The 16796-nt window shown below is 33.6% G+C and overlaps 3 protein-coding genes across 3 annotated transcripts in view; all 3 read right to left on the bottom strand.

The window, feature by feature from the left end:
- Positions 1–11855, bottom strand: part of LOC125833615 (uncharacterized) — a 182522-nt gene extending 170667 nt beyond the window's left edge. Inside the window, exon 1 of the mRNA XM_049512779.1 lies at positions 11846–11855. The gene's annotated coding sequence lies outside the window, so the exon portion shown is untranslated. The remainder of the gene's footprint in view (positions 1–11845) is intronic.
- On the bottom strand, positions 4167–5782 carry LOC125833609 (probable jasmonic acid carboxyl methyltransferase 2). Its single transcript, XM_049512769.1, has 4 exons — positions 5708–5782; positions 5213–5602; positions 4877–5125; positions 4167–4529 (listed from the first exon to the last, which is right to left on the bottom strand). The coding sequence occupies exons 1-4, from the start codon at positions 5780–5782 to the stop codon at positions 4167–4169; spliced, it is 1077 nt and encodes a 358-aa protein (XP_049368726.1).
- Positions 11856–13568: 1713 nt separating the features above from the next.
- Positions 13569–15343, bottom strand: LOC125833607 (benzoate carboxyl methyltransferase-like). Its single transcript, XM_049512766.1, has 4 exons — positions 15269–15343; positions 14738–15142; positions 14322–14570; positions 13569–13934 (listed from the first exon to the last, which is right to left on the bottom strand). Exons 1-4 carry the CDS (start codon positions 15341–15343, stop codon positions 13569–13571), a joined length of 1095 nt encoding a protein of 364 aa, XP_049368723.1.
- Positions 15344–16796: the final 1453 nt, after the last annotated feature.

Genomic DNA, 16796 nt, shown 5'->3' with positions numbered 1-16796 from the left:
TTTTACCCGACTGTTTGTTTGTGCAATATAATTGTAATGACCCGAAAGGTCATTTTGGTAATTTTTCGTGGAAATGACTATTTTGCCCTTTCGGTAGTTGCCCCGAGTCCCATGTTTTGTGGTTGTAAAGTTAGTTTGAGGAAAAGTTGGTAAAAAGTTGAGTTTTTGAGAAGTTGAGTTTTTATGAGTTAAAGTTGGTTAAAAAGTGCTTTTTCGAGTTATTTGGAGTTTCGGGACTCGGATCGGATTTCCGTCGATTCCGGCAGTTTTAGAATGTCGAAACGGGTCTGTGTGAAGTTACGGAGTTGAATTTGGAGTTGAAACGAAGAATTGAGGTCCTAAGTTGCTAAAGTTGTGAAATTGTGATAAAGAGTTGACTTTGGTCAACATATGAGGTTCCGAGGCTCGGATTGAAATTTCGAGAGTACCGTTGGTTTCGGGAGGCGATTCTAAGTCTAGAATGAGTCTTGGTTGAATTTTTAGACGCTCCGTTTGAGTTTTGAATTTTTTTGGCGTTAAACTAGTTTCTTGGCAGCTTATTGAATTTCGGGTCAAGGAGTCCTCGAATTCAAATTCCGACGGTTCCATTGAGTCCGGAACGTCGAATTTAGTGGGGGTACATATTTAGTTTGTGTGCACGAGATTCCGAACGAATCCCGAGGGTCCAACGGGGACTTAAACTTTGGTGTTATTGTTGTGTTTCAGCTGCAATAGCAGTCCTTTTTAAGTCAAAAAAACAGTAGCCATTTTCCCCCAACTTGAAAAATACCCATTTCTCCATTTTTAGACTTTGAGAGCTCGAAAATAGGTGATTTCAAGTGGGTTTTCGCAAGGAATTCATTGGGTAAGTTATTTCCAACTTATATCTTTGATTTCCATCGATTATTTATGGATTTTAACATCAAAATTTGAGATCTCAACTGAAAATTTTGGGGTTTTCGCCTAATCCGAATTTAATAGAAAATTTGAGTTTGTGAACTCATTTCAACTCCTTTTTCGAAACGGTTTTCACTATTGGATTCTAAATTTCTTGGGGAACATTTTTCACTAAAAATTTCCAGATTTCGAGAATATTTTTCGGAACGAGATTTTTTTGACCATTTTACCCTTTTTCTCCAAATTTCACGATATTGGTGCTGTTAGATTCGTATTGATTGTGGGATTCCATTTATAAATAGATTGTGGTGATTTGGAGCGTGCTCGGAAGGGTAAAACTCAAATTTGAGTTACTAGTTGAAGTGTTTTAAGGCAAGTAACTTCTAAACTTTGTTAAACTCTTAGACTACACATGACTACTTTCCTAATTGTGTTGGGGAGTAATGTGGATTGAGGATGGGTTTTATTTGTTGATTGAAATTGTTGTAAATGAAAGATGAGGAATAAAACGAGTTAAGTGTGTTATATGTGACTTGAATTTGTTGAATAAGTCATGTGATAACCGATATTGAGGGGATAGAAGAGCATGAGTAAGCTATGATTGATACAAACATTGATGTTGAGACAGATGATGTGTAATACTATGATGTGGTCGTGATATGGTTGTGATTGAGACAGACGATGTGTAATACTATGATGTGGTCGTGATATGGTTGTGATTGAGACAGATAATGTGTAATACTATGATATGATCGTGATATGATTGTGATTGATGACATGTGCATATTCATTATTCATCCCATGTGTGAACTATCTGTTGCATGAGTTCTGAGACACTGATATGAGGATGGATGGATATGAGGCACAGTTGAGACTAGCTCCGGCTAGAGATATATGAGATGGACTAGCTCCGGCTAGCGATTTGGATGCCGATGGGATCTGGTTCCGGCGGTGATACATGGTCCATGTGTGGCCCCCATGGGTTCTGATTTGAGTATTCAGCGCGGACTGATTACGTCAACAGATATGTATCGTAGGACAGACATGCATCATGACTACATGACATTATTATTGCATTTGCATCGCATTTGACTTCATCTTTGTCTGTGGTGTGTGGATTTTACCTATTTGCCTCTCTTCATGTGATATATGATCTATTTGCTCTTACATGAGGATATGAGGTTGATGTTGAGACACTGTTGGATATATCTGTTGATTATGAATTGTGTAGTATAGGTTGTTAGTTCGCTGTTAGAATGAAGTTTCGGTGGTTCGGTTGGGATTGAAAGGAGTTGTTTGTAGCTGCTAGTTTAGCTTAGTTTAGTGTTACTTGCGAGTACCTGTTGCTTTTGGTACTCACCCTTGCTTCTACACAGTTGTGTAGGTTGACAGCTCTATCAGATCCGACTTATTACTCATCTTCAGATTAGAGCTTCCAGACTTACTTGAGAGGTAGCGGTTCATTCCAGACGTGCCCTTAAATTATCTATATTTATTGTTTTGTTCTATTCTAGAACTTTACTATGAGACTTGTATATTTTATTCAAATTATGTATTAGAGGTTTGTACATGTGACAACCAATTCTGGGGTTATGTTGAGTTTATTTAAAGACTTCCGCTTATCTTTCTATCTTATTCTTGTTTTATTAATTCCGTATCGTCGGGTTTTTGGGTGTTAGGCTGACGTGTCCGGTGGGGTTTGGACACGTGCCATCACATCCGGTTTTGGGGTGTGACAATAATCTTTTCGGAAAAGTTTAAAATTATTTTTTTTAAAAATTAGTCGTTCCAAATTCATGGGCAAATACATATATAATGGCATATATAGGAAAAGGCTCAGTAACCACAACTTCTTAAGAGGGATGTAACACTTTGGTGGGTGAGTTAAGGAGGACTATCTGGCTTCTATAGGCTAGCAATCAAACTTCTAAAGTTCTTCAGTTTTTCCTTCAATTATGATGTGGGATTTACTTTAAAGTTTGTAAATTATAATGATTGGTAATTAATAGTTTTACCGCCCTTTTCTTAATCTAGTAAATTCCACAAATGTTCACCTAAGTTTAAAAAAGAAGAAGTCATTTTATGTGTGTGGTACATGTTTGCAACAAATTTTAAAGTGAGAGGAAATAAATTAAGAAACATAATTTTATTTATAAACATTGCGGGTACAACTCCGTTTATCTTGATTCTTCTCTCATAAGATTTCCATGATTTGAGGGCGTTAGTGACGTATTTCTCTAACTAGGATGATTTGAATTTGATTTCTTTATAAATATTCCATGAATTTGCGAAATATTCGAGATGCTTCAACAAATATAGTATCCTTTATATAGTCATGAACTAGGATTTAGGATTAAGTAGCCTTTAAGAATCCTAATTGAAATTGAACACACTCGTGGATTCCTATCTCGAATTGAACGCATTCGTAGAATCCCACAAAAAATTTCAATGTCTTACTGTATAACTTAAAAAATGATTGTTGCCGAATTATGAACTAGATTCGTTGGATCTCATCAAAACTAGAAAGTTATTGTCCACCGGGAAAACTACTACTAATAAAAAAAAAATCACAACTCACAGTTGGTATTGAACCATGAACACTTACACAATGATGATATTAATACTGTCATTGTCGCCAATATTTGGTCTTTGTAGTGCTCTGCTTTTTCGAGTCTGATCTAAGTTATTTTGCCTGACTTCTATTTTTGCTTGAACTTCAAGTCATACGTGCATGGACTTCAAACATCAATGATTTCAATCAAATAAAAATGGCTGAATGAAGTTACTCAAGCATGACTGAATTTATGATTGAAATTCAAACAAAGAAGTAAAATTGGCTGAAGTTAAAGGCAAAAATGGTTGAACTTTAAGTTAGATTTGTTATCGATCTCCTGTATTCAGGTTAGTAAAACAAAAACAGAAAAAGATGAAATTGAAAGACAGAAAATAAACAATCCGTTTCCACAGAACCCACTGTGTATCCTTAAGAAATTTAATCCCCTCAGTAATACAATCTCTTGAAATTTATTCAATAACAATAAGCTATCACACCCTCGGAGATATTGTAAATACAATGTCCTGAAATTATTCAATAACAATAAGCTATCACACCCTCGGAGATATTGTAAATACAATGTCCTAAAATTATTCAATAACAATAAACAATCAGTCCCTCAAAGATATTTTGGAATTGACATTAACATAAATATCTTTAACAGCTTATTACTACTCAAGTGTGGTACTTAACTGTATTGGCAAGTGCAACATCTTGTTGTCTCATTCACTCTTTTTCATTTCTTTCTTAAAGATATGACAGTGTTGAGGAACTTGCCTTCTTGAACCAACAAATGACAAGCCAAATGGTAGACACATCTCTCAAACAAATAATCAACAATGGAATCTCCTAGTTCAAAATGACTAACAAGCATTTGTTCTAAAACAGCTCTCATACTTCTTGCTATATGTTTACCACGGCTATACGCATCGAAACAAACATCATCATCGTTGTCCCTCTCATCCCAGTCCACTTGGAAAAACTTTATGGTATCAACATCAAATGAACCTTCCATTTGAACAATTTTTTCAACTTCATCCTTGTATGGTGTGTAAAAAGGAAGATTAAAGGAGTCTAGTTTTGCCTGATCAATAGGTCCCTGCAGGCAATATCAAGAACATAGATTATATATAGTTTAATTTAATACACTATTAGTAGCTGAACCCAGCGCATAGTGGGAACTTAGTGCACTGTGTTGTCCCTTTTGTAGCAGATCATTCCCCCTATTTTCTAGGTTACCAATACCAATTCATGACAAATATAATTTGTTAAGAGTTTTTACCAAAATTGTTAGTGTAAACAAAAATCATGACTATAATAGTTTGTTACCTTCTAAATGACTCGATAATGTAAAATTTTGTTTTTGCATTATCAATATACTAAAGTTAAGCACTCTAACGAATTATTGGAAGAAAGCAAGATGTTAGCCGAAGTGAAATAGTGGACCTCATGTATTAAATCAATGAGTGACTTTGATAGAAGATCCAGCAAGGCAAAGTGACCTCCATATGGATCAGTAATGCTCCTTCCCACAAATGTCAAAACCATGTGTCCACCAGTTATTATTTCCTCGGAGCGTACTTGCAAAAACCTTGAGAAATCCTTGTCAAATTGCTTCATGTATGCTTCAAAAACTTGAGGAGGACTTGTCCTTGTTATGTATATGTTGTTGTTGTTCTCAATCTTTTCAGGAGCCTACATGTTTCAGTGTGTATTGAAGAGTTTATTCTTTGCACGAAAATATTATTTCCCTTTGTAATATATGATTAACAAGATTGTTACCTGAGAGAGCCAATGAAGACAAGAAGATGAGTGAACCAAGTGCAAGCTTTTGCTAGGAAATAGCCGTTCATAAAAGGAACCTGGAACGCCTGATATGAAACAATTTGCTTCATCTTTGAGATCGCGATAGAAGGATGGAATCGATTTGAAAATAGTGTTGAAGTCATTATCAGGGAGATCATTGAGATAAGCTTGAAACTCTGGCATTTTGCAACTCTTCTCGTGGCATAAAACTTGTATAATTTTTATGATATTTGATACTGTGAAAAGTGTGTTTGGTCCTGAAGAGCAACCCAAGTCTGCCATATTAAAACATGACGACTTGGGAAAGTCACCAATCTTCTTGATGGCATCTTCTAAAACAGGTTTTGCCTCTTGTATTATCCTTCTCTGGAATTTAGGAAAAATGAATTGAATTGATTACTTAGTTCGTATTACAATTACGCCTCAATTCCAAACAAGCAGAGTTTGATTAGTAGAAGAGAGAATTCATACCTGAAGAGTGGAATTGCTAGCATAACTGCATTCTCCATTTCCTGCATTAATATGCACAAGTTTTCCACTTGCCATTATTTCTGCCACACCCTCTACCTATCTTTTGTAATCCCATTGCCTGATATTTAAATATTATAGACGAATGATCCAATATTAATGCTCTTTTTTCTTTCTACGTTATACATCATATGGTATATGTAACATAATACTACACATGTTAATTAGTCATTTGATTATTATTACTCCTTGTGTTTCAATTTATGTGACATTTTTCGTTTTTCGAGAGTCAAATAATTTAAGTTTGACCAGCAATTTGCACATGGAATCTTCATTTTTTTTAAAATGAAATTTATATACTTGTAAACTACGTAAAAAGTACTATAAATCTCAATAATTGATAATTCAAAATCCTTAAAAGATCTATGAAAAATTTATGGTCAAAGATAGACTTGTTTGAATCTCAAAATCCGAAAGTGCCAGATAAAGTGGAACGAAGGGAGTAACATTTTTTTGGGAAGTGAACTTTTATCAATTACTAAGAAGTAACTAGGGATGTTTGTGGTGTGGTTTGATTTGATTGTTACCCAAAAAAAATAAATCAAATCAACTAAGGCATTTAAAAATTTTAAAGGCACAAAATAGCGGTCAAGTAAACCACATAAAATGAAGAGTAGACGATCGTTTGCAATATTTTAACCCAACTAAGAATTGGGGTCGATTTCACAAGAAATGGTCAATTAATACGTATTTAAGTTACTAGTTATTAATTTTCCCATATAGCCACTCAAAAATAGCTTAATTATGCTCCATAGATATAGTTTGTTAATTACAATTTACATCTACATGTTATATGGAGGAGAGTGGCAAGCTAGATTGGGAGAGGGAGGAGAGAGGGCAGAAAGTGGAGTGAAGTGAATTGTATATGTATATCGGTTAGATAATTGTATATATGCACTACAAGAAAAGTGTGAATTACATGAGAATTTTCCTGGGGATTAGTATGAAAATTTGCAGGAAAATGAGTTTCCTACGGATTTTCATACTAATCCCAAGGAAAATCCCCATGTAATTCACTCTTTTCTTGTAGTGATGTAACTACTATGTATATGTATCAATGATTGTATTTATTTGCATACAATTTGAATTCGTATACAATTGAATTGAGTTAAAACATTTGTATTTGTATATCCAACCTCTCTCTCGCTTTATACAAACAGAAATTATATATTGTATTTGTATATTTTGTGTTTGTATAAAGCGAGAGAGAGAAAGACAAAAGGGAACTGGCAGGGGAAGATTTGTATGTGCATAATCATAAGTGTATAGGGCGGAGAGATATGTATCTGTATTTGTATATCCAGTCTATCTCGCTTTATACAAACACAAACACAAATTATACATTTGTGTTTTTATAAAGTGAGAGAGAGATTGACAGAAGAGAATCGAGAAAGAGACTGATAAGAGGAGAGAGGCGATGAGAGATGACTGACAAAGAGGAGAGAAGCGAGTGAGATTCGAGAGAGAGGTGAGAGAGAGGAAGAGAGGCGAGAAGCGGGAGAGAGAAGTGTAATTATAGCTAGAAGTAAGTTTTTAATCGTAATTAATGCAAAATATAGTTATGTTAACTAATTAACTAGTATATGTTTGTTTAACCGCTTAATTTTCCCTCTTAAAATTACAAGAAAAAATGGTGGATTTTAAATGTGAATAGTGTATTTTGTCCATTAAAAGATCAACTTAAGCAATTAAGACCCTATTTATCGAATTGAGAGTTGCTTGCAAATATAAAATTCACTAGGGAAATTCTAGCATGAATCATAGTAATGTACTTGGATATTTAAACGTGTTTCAATAGATTGATAGCATTAGGATAAGCTAGACTATAAATATTATTGACTTTTACTTGATATATAAATAAATATTATAGACGAATGATCCAAAATTAATGCTCTTTTGGCTTTCTGCGATAACATGATCATACACATGTATGCTAGTCATTTGGAGTAATTAGTATAATTTTCAATTGGAGAATAATCTACTTATATTTATTTTTAACATGAATTTTAATTGTCTCCTTGGATAGAAAATTCAATATTAAATGAAAATTAAGTTTTTAAAAATGTATATCCTAATTATGTTATACTTTATTTACATACATTAAACATATTGTAATATAGTATCCTACACAAAAATATATTTATTTTAAAGTATTATAATGATAATTAGGTATTGAGTGATCTTTTATTTATTTATTTTGAAACATCCTCTTAATTAGTATTATTGGAGTAACTGTATTTTTTATTCATGGTTAAAATTAATGAAATAATTTTACCAATTTTTATGTATGTTAATTCTTGTTTGGAATGCTTATAATATATAAAATTAATTTGTTATTCATGGCATAGTTATAAATGTCTTATCATCAATTTTTTTAATAAATATTTAACTTTCAAAATTGCATTATTTTTTTCTTTTGAAAAACATACATTATATAGACTAATCTTGTAACATCCGACAATTTAAAATGAATATGAAGAAGCTTGAAATTGGAAGTAGTCATTTTTTTGGAAAAAATTCAGAATCTGGAAAATTTGGCTAAGTGTGGAAATCAGTGAGTTTTTGGCCAACTTTGAGTAATCCTAACTCCTAGCTCAGGATGATTTAGGAGTAGTTCCAGTTATGGTTGTGAAGCTTATGGAACGATCTTTCCAACGCCACCGAGTTTGCTCGATTCCGAATTTGTATGAGCGAGTTATGCCCTTTGAAAGTTGGGCAGTTGTCAGGGAATCCGTCCGGAAATTTAAGGGCATTTTGGTCTTTTCACAAATCATTTCTTTTGAGGTTATATTGTTGTGTTAGGCTGTTTGTGGATCATTTTTAGTCCATTTTAAAAGAGAGAAAGTTAGGGTTCTTGAGAGTGAAGAAGAGAAGAAGAAGAGAAGAAGAGGAGAAAAAGGAGATCAACAAGTTTCTGTCGTGGAATTTCGTCGGGGGTGATCCCTATCAAGGTATGTGAGTTCTTTGTGTGGGTTGATCCTTTCCCCCACACACCAAGCTCATTTTATGATTTGAGAAAAGATTGGATTTGTTATTGAAGTTGTTGAAGTTGTTAGTTGTTGTTGATGTTGTTAGTTGTGTTGTGGAAGTTATTGTTGGTTGTGGGACATGATTTGGTTGTGTTCTTGAGCTGAAATCTATTGTATATTAAGGGATTTTATGATCCTTAGTGTTGGTTGGTTCATACCCCCACACACCAACTCGTTTTTAATTCCAAGAAAAGATCTATTTTGGTTGTTGAAGTTGTTGGTTGTGTTGTTGAAGTTCTTGCTGATTTGGGACAGGATTTGGTTGTGTTTTTGAGTGGAATTCACTGTATGTTGAGGGGTTTATGACCCCAAGTGTTTGGGAAAAGAACCTTTGAAGTTAAGAGGGTTTAGAATTGGCAACATGAAGGAGAAAAGTCAGGCTGCTTTCAGGAAACAAGTCTGCGTTGCAGCCGTGTTCCCTCTGTGAACAAAATCTGTTCTGTTTTCAGAATTAAATTTCGAAATTTTTCTTAAGTCTAGCTGTCCTAAATTATTCCTAATCATCATGGGGTCCTTCCAAACACAAATCATTACCCTTGAGTTCATAATCCAATTCAAGGAGAGTTAGTTCCAAGTCAAGTAAAGTTAGAAGTCAAGTGATGTTAAGAGTTAAGCTTAGAAGTGAAGTAAGTCAAAGCAAGTTTTTAAAGCTGTTCAAGAGTCTTTAGTGAATGTTTTAGCTTCATTTTTAAGACTCGAGTTTCAAGTCAAGTCAAAAGTTAAGAGTTTCATGTTAAGTTAAGAGTTTCATGTGAAGCCAAGAGTTCAAGTAAAGTAAAGAGTTTAAAGTTGGGTTCATTTCTCAAAGTTATTAGGGAACTATGTATTCCCAAAGAAGTTTTAAAGAAATGTTTTTACATTTAAACAAGGTTGGAAACTGAGATTTCCAAAAGAGCCTTCGGGCTGTTTCGCTGATGGCGCAATCAGACCACAAGTTGCTTAGGTCAGCTGTTCCCCCTCAAGGTCTCTCTTCAGAGCAGGAAAAAACTACCTTATTTACCCAGCAGGATAGAATCGATTTTGAGTAATTATCTCATATCAGCAGGAATAAATATGTTTTAAAAACATAAGAGCCAGTACATTTTTGGGAGTAGTATCGAGCACCGAATTGGGGGAGCATTCAAAGAACTCACAGCCCCCATAGAACCATGTTAGCCACCATGGGTAGAAAAAGATCATACTTTTTAGATGAATCATTTTCAGATTAGACTAGTGGATCCATTAGGCAGTTCAGGTCTTATACCTTTGGCCGGGTATAAGATGCTCTGGCAGCGTGAGGTCGATCGCTGTATCATCACTATAGCTCTTATGTGATGGTTGTCGGTTAGAGAAACTCCCACAACAGTTATTGTATTTTCATACACAGAGATTATTGTATTTTTATATACATCAGTTCATTGTATTTCTATATACATTTCAGGCTTATTGTATCTTTGTATACACACAGAGTTTATAGCATGTTTTAAACAGTCTTTCTTTATATCGCACTTGTTTTAAATTGCCTTATATTGAAAGAAGTCAGTCAGGTTGAGTTGAGTTGAGCCAGGTAAGCTATTCAGTTTCTTCTAGATTTCCTTCTAGCCTTTGTTGCTTAGTTTTCCAGCTCGCATACTCGTACATTCGATGTACTGATGCCAGTTGGCCTGCATCATTTGATGATGCAGATTCAGGTACCCCGGATCAGCATCCTGCACGTCGTTGATCCAGCTGAGCACTCTAGAGTCAGTGGTGAGCCTCATTGCATTCCGGAGGACTCAATTATTTTGTGTTCTGAGTTTTTGTTTTATTAGGATGTTGCGGGATCTGTCCCAACATCCATCTTAGTATTTTAGAAGCTTCATAGACAGACAGTCAGTCAGTTAGTTTTGAGTCTCTCATCTATATATATATATATATATATATATATAAATATTTTATTTTGAGATTCGAGTTGCCTTTATGGCCATATTTTATAAGTTAAGTTGTTTTGTAATATTGTATTGCATTGAGTTATTCTGTTGGGTTAGATTTCCGCTGAGTTAAGAAAGCCAGGCCAAGGGTTCGCTTGGGGCCAGAAATGGTCTCCGGGTGCCGGTCCCGCCTAGGGTGTAGGCTCGGGGCGTGACAAATCTATTTTGTTGAATATATTTAAAGAAAAATTCAATTATAATTTTTTAAATCTACCTTAATTACTACATTTTTACTAAATTTGTATTACAAAATAATTGAGTATAATCTTAAGTAGATAAAATAATCATTTGTAGTTATTATTAATAAGAAATTTAATTGTCTTCTTCAATAAAAAAATGATTTTTCAAAGGTATGCATTGATACATTATAAACATAATTGAGTTCGGGGAAGGGCTAGAGGTGGGTGCGTAGGTTATGTATATGTAGAACATAATTTGTATGGTATATTAGTGAAAAAAATATTAATGTATAAAAATGAAATTACAAAAATATTTTTTAACGAAAGCGTACAACTTTTTTTAATTGACTGAAAAATATTTATTTTTAAAAATAAATCAAATGAACAATACATACACAAAACCATTTTTCATTTTCCTAGGCAACCAATAGAGCTGTCAAAATGGGCTTGACCCGTTAGGCCGGTCCAACCCAACTCTTGAATTATATGGGGTTGAGTTTAATTTTTCAGCTCCTTTAGGAACGAGGTTTTTTAGTCCAGCCTCATTTGGCCCGCTAACCTCGTAGGCCCAACCCGCAAACCTCAGAGGTCAGCTCGTGGGCTGTGAATTTTAAAAATATTTATTATATATATTTTAAGTAGTGTTTTATTTGTTAAGATTTTGTCAATAAATATTTTTAAATTATCAATATAAAATTAGGACTAACTTCTTTACATATCTTTTACATTTTAGGGCCATTAGCCCACTAAATTTTCTTATTAACCCAACTTCATTACTTCATTATAACTATGAATCTTTGACCTCTTTTACTTTTGTTTTTATGCCTAATTTTCCACTTCTCCTTTATTGTCTTGTTTATGAAAATAGTGATCGTGTAATGTTTTTTGCTCGGATGAATCTTATGAATGTTGTATCTTGACTATTATGTTTTTGTTTTGTAAAAAGTATGTGTAATTCGTGAATGAATTTCTGTATGTATTGATGTTGTGTTCATCAGACATCAACGTTCGTACTCTTTCTAAGAGAGAAATGTTGTCCATTTTTTGTTTGAAGGGCCAACCCGTGGCCCGCTAGGGCTGAGTTGAATTGCTATTTTATAGACCATTTAATTAAAAGGGTCAGCCCATCCCAACTCATTTAACTCTCTAGCCCGTTACAGTTGGGTTGTGTTGGGTTGGGTCTGCCCATTTTGACAGCTCTAGCAGCCAAAGACTTTGTATTTTAGTAGTTTAAGGAATTTTGGAAATAGAAAAATGTTAATTTTGTTTTGGAGGGAAAAGTATTGAGGGAATAAATGCAAAAATTGAAATAAGATTATTATAGACTTTTTACATTTTTGGCTAAATTCTGGCCAAATGAATGATAAAATTCACCCTATAGTATATTTAAGTCACTAGTTATTCGCTCTTTTTAAAATTACAAGAAAAGTAAATGTTAGTTTTTTTTAAAATATAAACTTGTATTTTGTCAATTCAAAGATCAACTTAAGCAATTGAAACACTATTTATCGAATTGGGAATTGTTTGCTAGTAGTAAAGGTTTTTCTAGAAATATGCTAGCATGAATCATATTAATTGGATAATTAAACTTGTTTCAATAGGTTGATAGCATTAGGTAAGCTAGACTATAGATGTACTGCTGCCTGGTATATATTACTATAGACAAATGATCCAAAATTAATGCCCTTAATTGACTTTTTACGCATACATCATATGTAACATAATAATACACAGGTTAATTAGTCATTTGATATTATTAGTAGCATCATTTTGCAAAGTAAATTTTTATCAATTACTAAGCGAACTTACAAAATAGCATTAACAAATTATCAATAGAAGAAAATATTACTAACATATTACTTGGAAGTTGTTCTGATAGGAAAAGTATCATACCAAGGACCTAGAAATGCCATATGATCCAAAATATAAATAATCAATCTATCCATAATTTTATAGATTGGGCTCAAGATAATTTGAATTGGGTCAATCTTAACTCATTCAATATGTAACCCATTTTAAAAGAATCTTCAATTGTGCCCAATTTAATCTCCAATGATCAACTCGTAGACTCTTTATTTGCATTGATATAATGTAATAATGTATGTTCTCATATTGAAGGTGTGGATTATTATCTATTTTATATCTTCTAGGATTTATCTATTTATTGTAACTTTTTTTAAAAAAATAATTATTTTCTTGAGTTGAAATTCAATTGTGGTTATAAAAGGTAAATAACAATATGTTAAAATTATTGAGATTAAGCAGGTCATGATTCAACCCGATTTTTAGCATATTTGAGCCCAAAGTAAATAACACTCGAACATGAATACGACCTCGACGACTGACTCAAGATTTGATCCCGACATTCGATCCGAAACCTGACACCCGAAAGTTCATTTACACTTGAATTATCTATCTCCTACGACTATAAATATATAGAAAGGTTACATAATTTTCTGATTCATTCATCAACATTGGAGAAAACATGAATTACAAAGTTCTTTGATTTATATATTAGTACTAATGAACAAGTAAAGTAAACAGATGTTGCATAATAAGTATGGAAAATAAATAAATAAACATAGATATCTTTAACAGCTTACTACTATTCTAGTGTGCACCATCTTGTTGTCTCATTCACTCTTTGTCATTTGTTTCTTAGAGATAGGACAATGTTGAAGAACTTATCTTTTTGAATCAACAAATGACAAGCCACATGGTAGGCATATCTCTCAAACAAATAATCAACAACGCAATCTCCTAGTTCAAAATGGCTAACAAGCATTTGTTCAAAAGCAGCTCTCACGGTTCTTGCTATATGTTTACCACTGCTATACGCATCGAAACAAATATCATCATCATCGTTGTCCCTCTCATCCCAGTTCACTTTTAAAAACTTTATGGTATCAACATCAAATGAACCTTCCATTTGAACAATTTTTTCAACTTCATCCTTGTATGGTGCATATAGAGGGAAATTAAAGGAGTCTAGTTTTGCCTGTTCAATAAGTCCATGCAGGCCATATCAAGAAAACATGAACATAGATTATATACTATTAGTGCAATTGAAGTCGCTGAACCAAGCGCGCGCATAGTGGGAACTTAGTGCACTGTGTTGTTCCCTTCTATTTTCTAGGTTACCAATTCATGACAAATATAGTTTGCTAGAGTTTTTACAAAATATGTTACTGTGACCAAAAATCATGACTATTATAGTTTGTTAGAGTTTTTACAAAAATTGCTAGTGTGACAAAAAAATCATGACTATTGTAGTTTGTTACATATATATATAGTAACCTTCTAAATGACTCAATTTTCATTTTGCACAGTCAGTATACTAATGTGAAAGCCTCTAACAAATTACTGGAAGAAATTAAAGCAGATGTTAGCAGAAGTGGACCTCATGTATTAAATCCACGAGTGACTTTGATAGAAGTTCCAGAAAGGCACAGTGACTTCCATAGGGATCAGGAATGCTCCTTCCCATAAATGTTAAAACCATGCGTCCACCACTTACTATCTCATCGGAGCGTAATTGCAGAAACCTTGAGAAATCCTTGTCAAATTGCTTCATATATGCTTCAATTACATGAGGAGGACTTGTCCTTGCTATGTATATGTTGTTATTGTTCTCAATCTTTTCAGGAGCCTACATATTGTTTCAGTATATATAGTAAAATATGACAAAAGACCAGAACTACGTACATATGGCTTGCATACAGCAATTAAAGAGTTTATTCTTTGCACGAAAAGATCATTTCCCTTTGTAATATATGATTAACTAAAAAGAGAGTTGGTATGATCATTCATTGATACCTGAGAGAGCCAATGAATACTATAAGAAGAGTGAACCAAGTGCAAGCTTTTGCTAGGAAATAGCCGTTCATAAAAGGAACCTGGAACGCCTGATATGAAACAATTTGCTTCATCTTTGAGATCGCGATAGAAGGATGGAATCGATTTGAATATAGCGTTGAAGTCATTATCAGGGAGATCATTGAGATAAGCTTGAAACTCTGGCATTTTGCAACTCTTTTCGTCGCATAAAACTTGTACAATTTTTATGATATTTGATACTATGAAAAGTGTGTTTGGTCCTGAAGAGCAACCCAAGTCTGCCATATTAAAACATGACGACTTGGGAAAGTCACCAATATTATTATTGAACATGTTGTTGATGGCATCTTCTAAAACAGGTTTTGCCTCTTGTATTACCTTTCTCTGGAAATTAGGAAACATGAAGTGAGTATTGATTACGTAGTTCGTATTACTATTACGCCTCAATTCCAAGCTGTGTAAGAGAGCTCAAACAAGCAGAGTTTGATTAGTAGAAGAGAGAATTCATACCTGAAGAGTGGAATTGCTAGCATAACTGCATTCTCCATTTCCTGCATTCATATTCACAAGTTTGCCACTTGCCATTGTTTCTGCCACACCCTCTACCTATCTTTTGTAATCACATTGCCTCACATATAAATACTATAGACGAATGATCCAAAATTAATGCTCTTTTTTACTTTCTACGTTATACATCATATGGTATATGTAACATAATACTACACATGTTAATTAGTCATTTGATATTATTATTACTTCTTCTGTCCCAATTTATGTGTCATTTTTCGTTTTTCGAGAGTCAAACAGTTTAAGTTTGACCAGGAATTTGGGAATGGAACCTTCAAAAATTTTGAAATGAAATTTATATATTTGTAAACTACTTAAAAAGTATTATAAGTCACAATAATTGATAATTCAAAATCATTAAAAGATCTATGAAAAATTTACGGTAAAAGATAGACTTGTTCATATCTCAAAATCCAAAAAGTGCCACATAAAATGAGACGAAGGGAGTAACATTATTTTGCAAAGTGAACTTTTATCAATTACTAAGAAGTAACTAGGGATGTTTGTGGGGAGAGTTGGCAAAATAGCCACTATCCAAACTTAATTGAGCATCTAGATGCAAGTCTTCAAAAAATTGAACTTTAGACACTATATATGACATCACTCAATATTCTTCCAAAACATACAACACCTTGCTCTCAAGTTTTTGAATACTGCACTTTGGACCCCACTCATCCAATAAATGTGGAATTATTTTTTTATTTATTAAAAACAATTCCACTGGAGAAAGGCTCTCCAAGAAGAAACCAAAATGCTCTCATTTTTGTAGCTAATTTAGTCGATTCCAGCGACTTTTCCGGCGATATTATAGCTTTCACAGGTGAAATTATCATCATTCTAGTCATTGCTTCCATTTTTACACCATTTTCTTTCAAATAGCTTCAAAGAAAAAAAATTCCTGTCATTTTAGAAGCTTGCAAAAATCTTCCAAAATCACTTCATAACTTGTTTTTAGATAAACTTTAGTAGTTTATAGAAGGACTATAGATACATGTTCTCCATTTCGAGCTTGATCTGAACACAATCTTGTTCATTCGTGTTTTGTATGGATTCCATACCAGTCATCAACCACTAATTACTGATATCGTAATCTAGTATCTATCAGTGTAGTTTATATATGGTAGTAGCTGAATTTGTTGTTGTTGATGGTGATTATATGGGAGTATGGGAGGAGACTCCCAAAAGTTGGTATTGAAAATCTTTTAGTAAGACTACAGTGCCCATTGCATTGCGTCACAATGGTTAATATGTCTAATATGATTGCAAGCATAATTGAGGTCGGTGAGCTAGCTTGCGAGACAACTTGGTGATAAGTTATCAAATGAATAGGAGGGGAAAAATACATCCTACATTCATAAAGAATGATAGGCTTGTGAGCTTGTACATGATGAATATTGATGCTGATGGCACTAAGCCTATATTGAGGTTAAATGTCATTGCGAGGTCTCCGATTGAACCAACAAATTCTTTT

This window comes from Solanum verrucosum, unplaced genomic scaffold (genome assembly GCF_900185275.1).
Source record: "Solanum verrucosum unplaced genomic scaffold, falcon-dt-bn FXZP01000307.1, whole genome shotgun sequence".
In the NCBI taxonomy this organism is placed as follows: domain Eukaryota; kingdom Viridiplantae; phylum Streptophyta; class Magnoliopsida; order Solanales; family Solanaceae; genus Solanum; species Solanum verrucosum.
The sequence above is the reverse complement of the archived record's forward strand: the minus strand, read 5'-3'. Positions and strand labels throughout refer to the sequence as shown.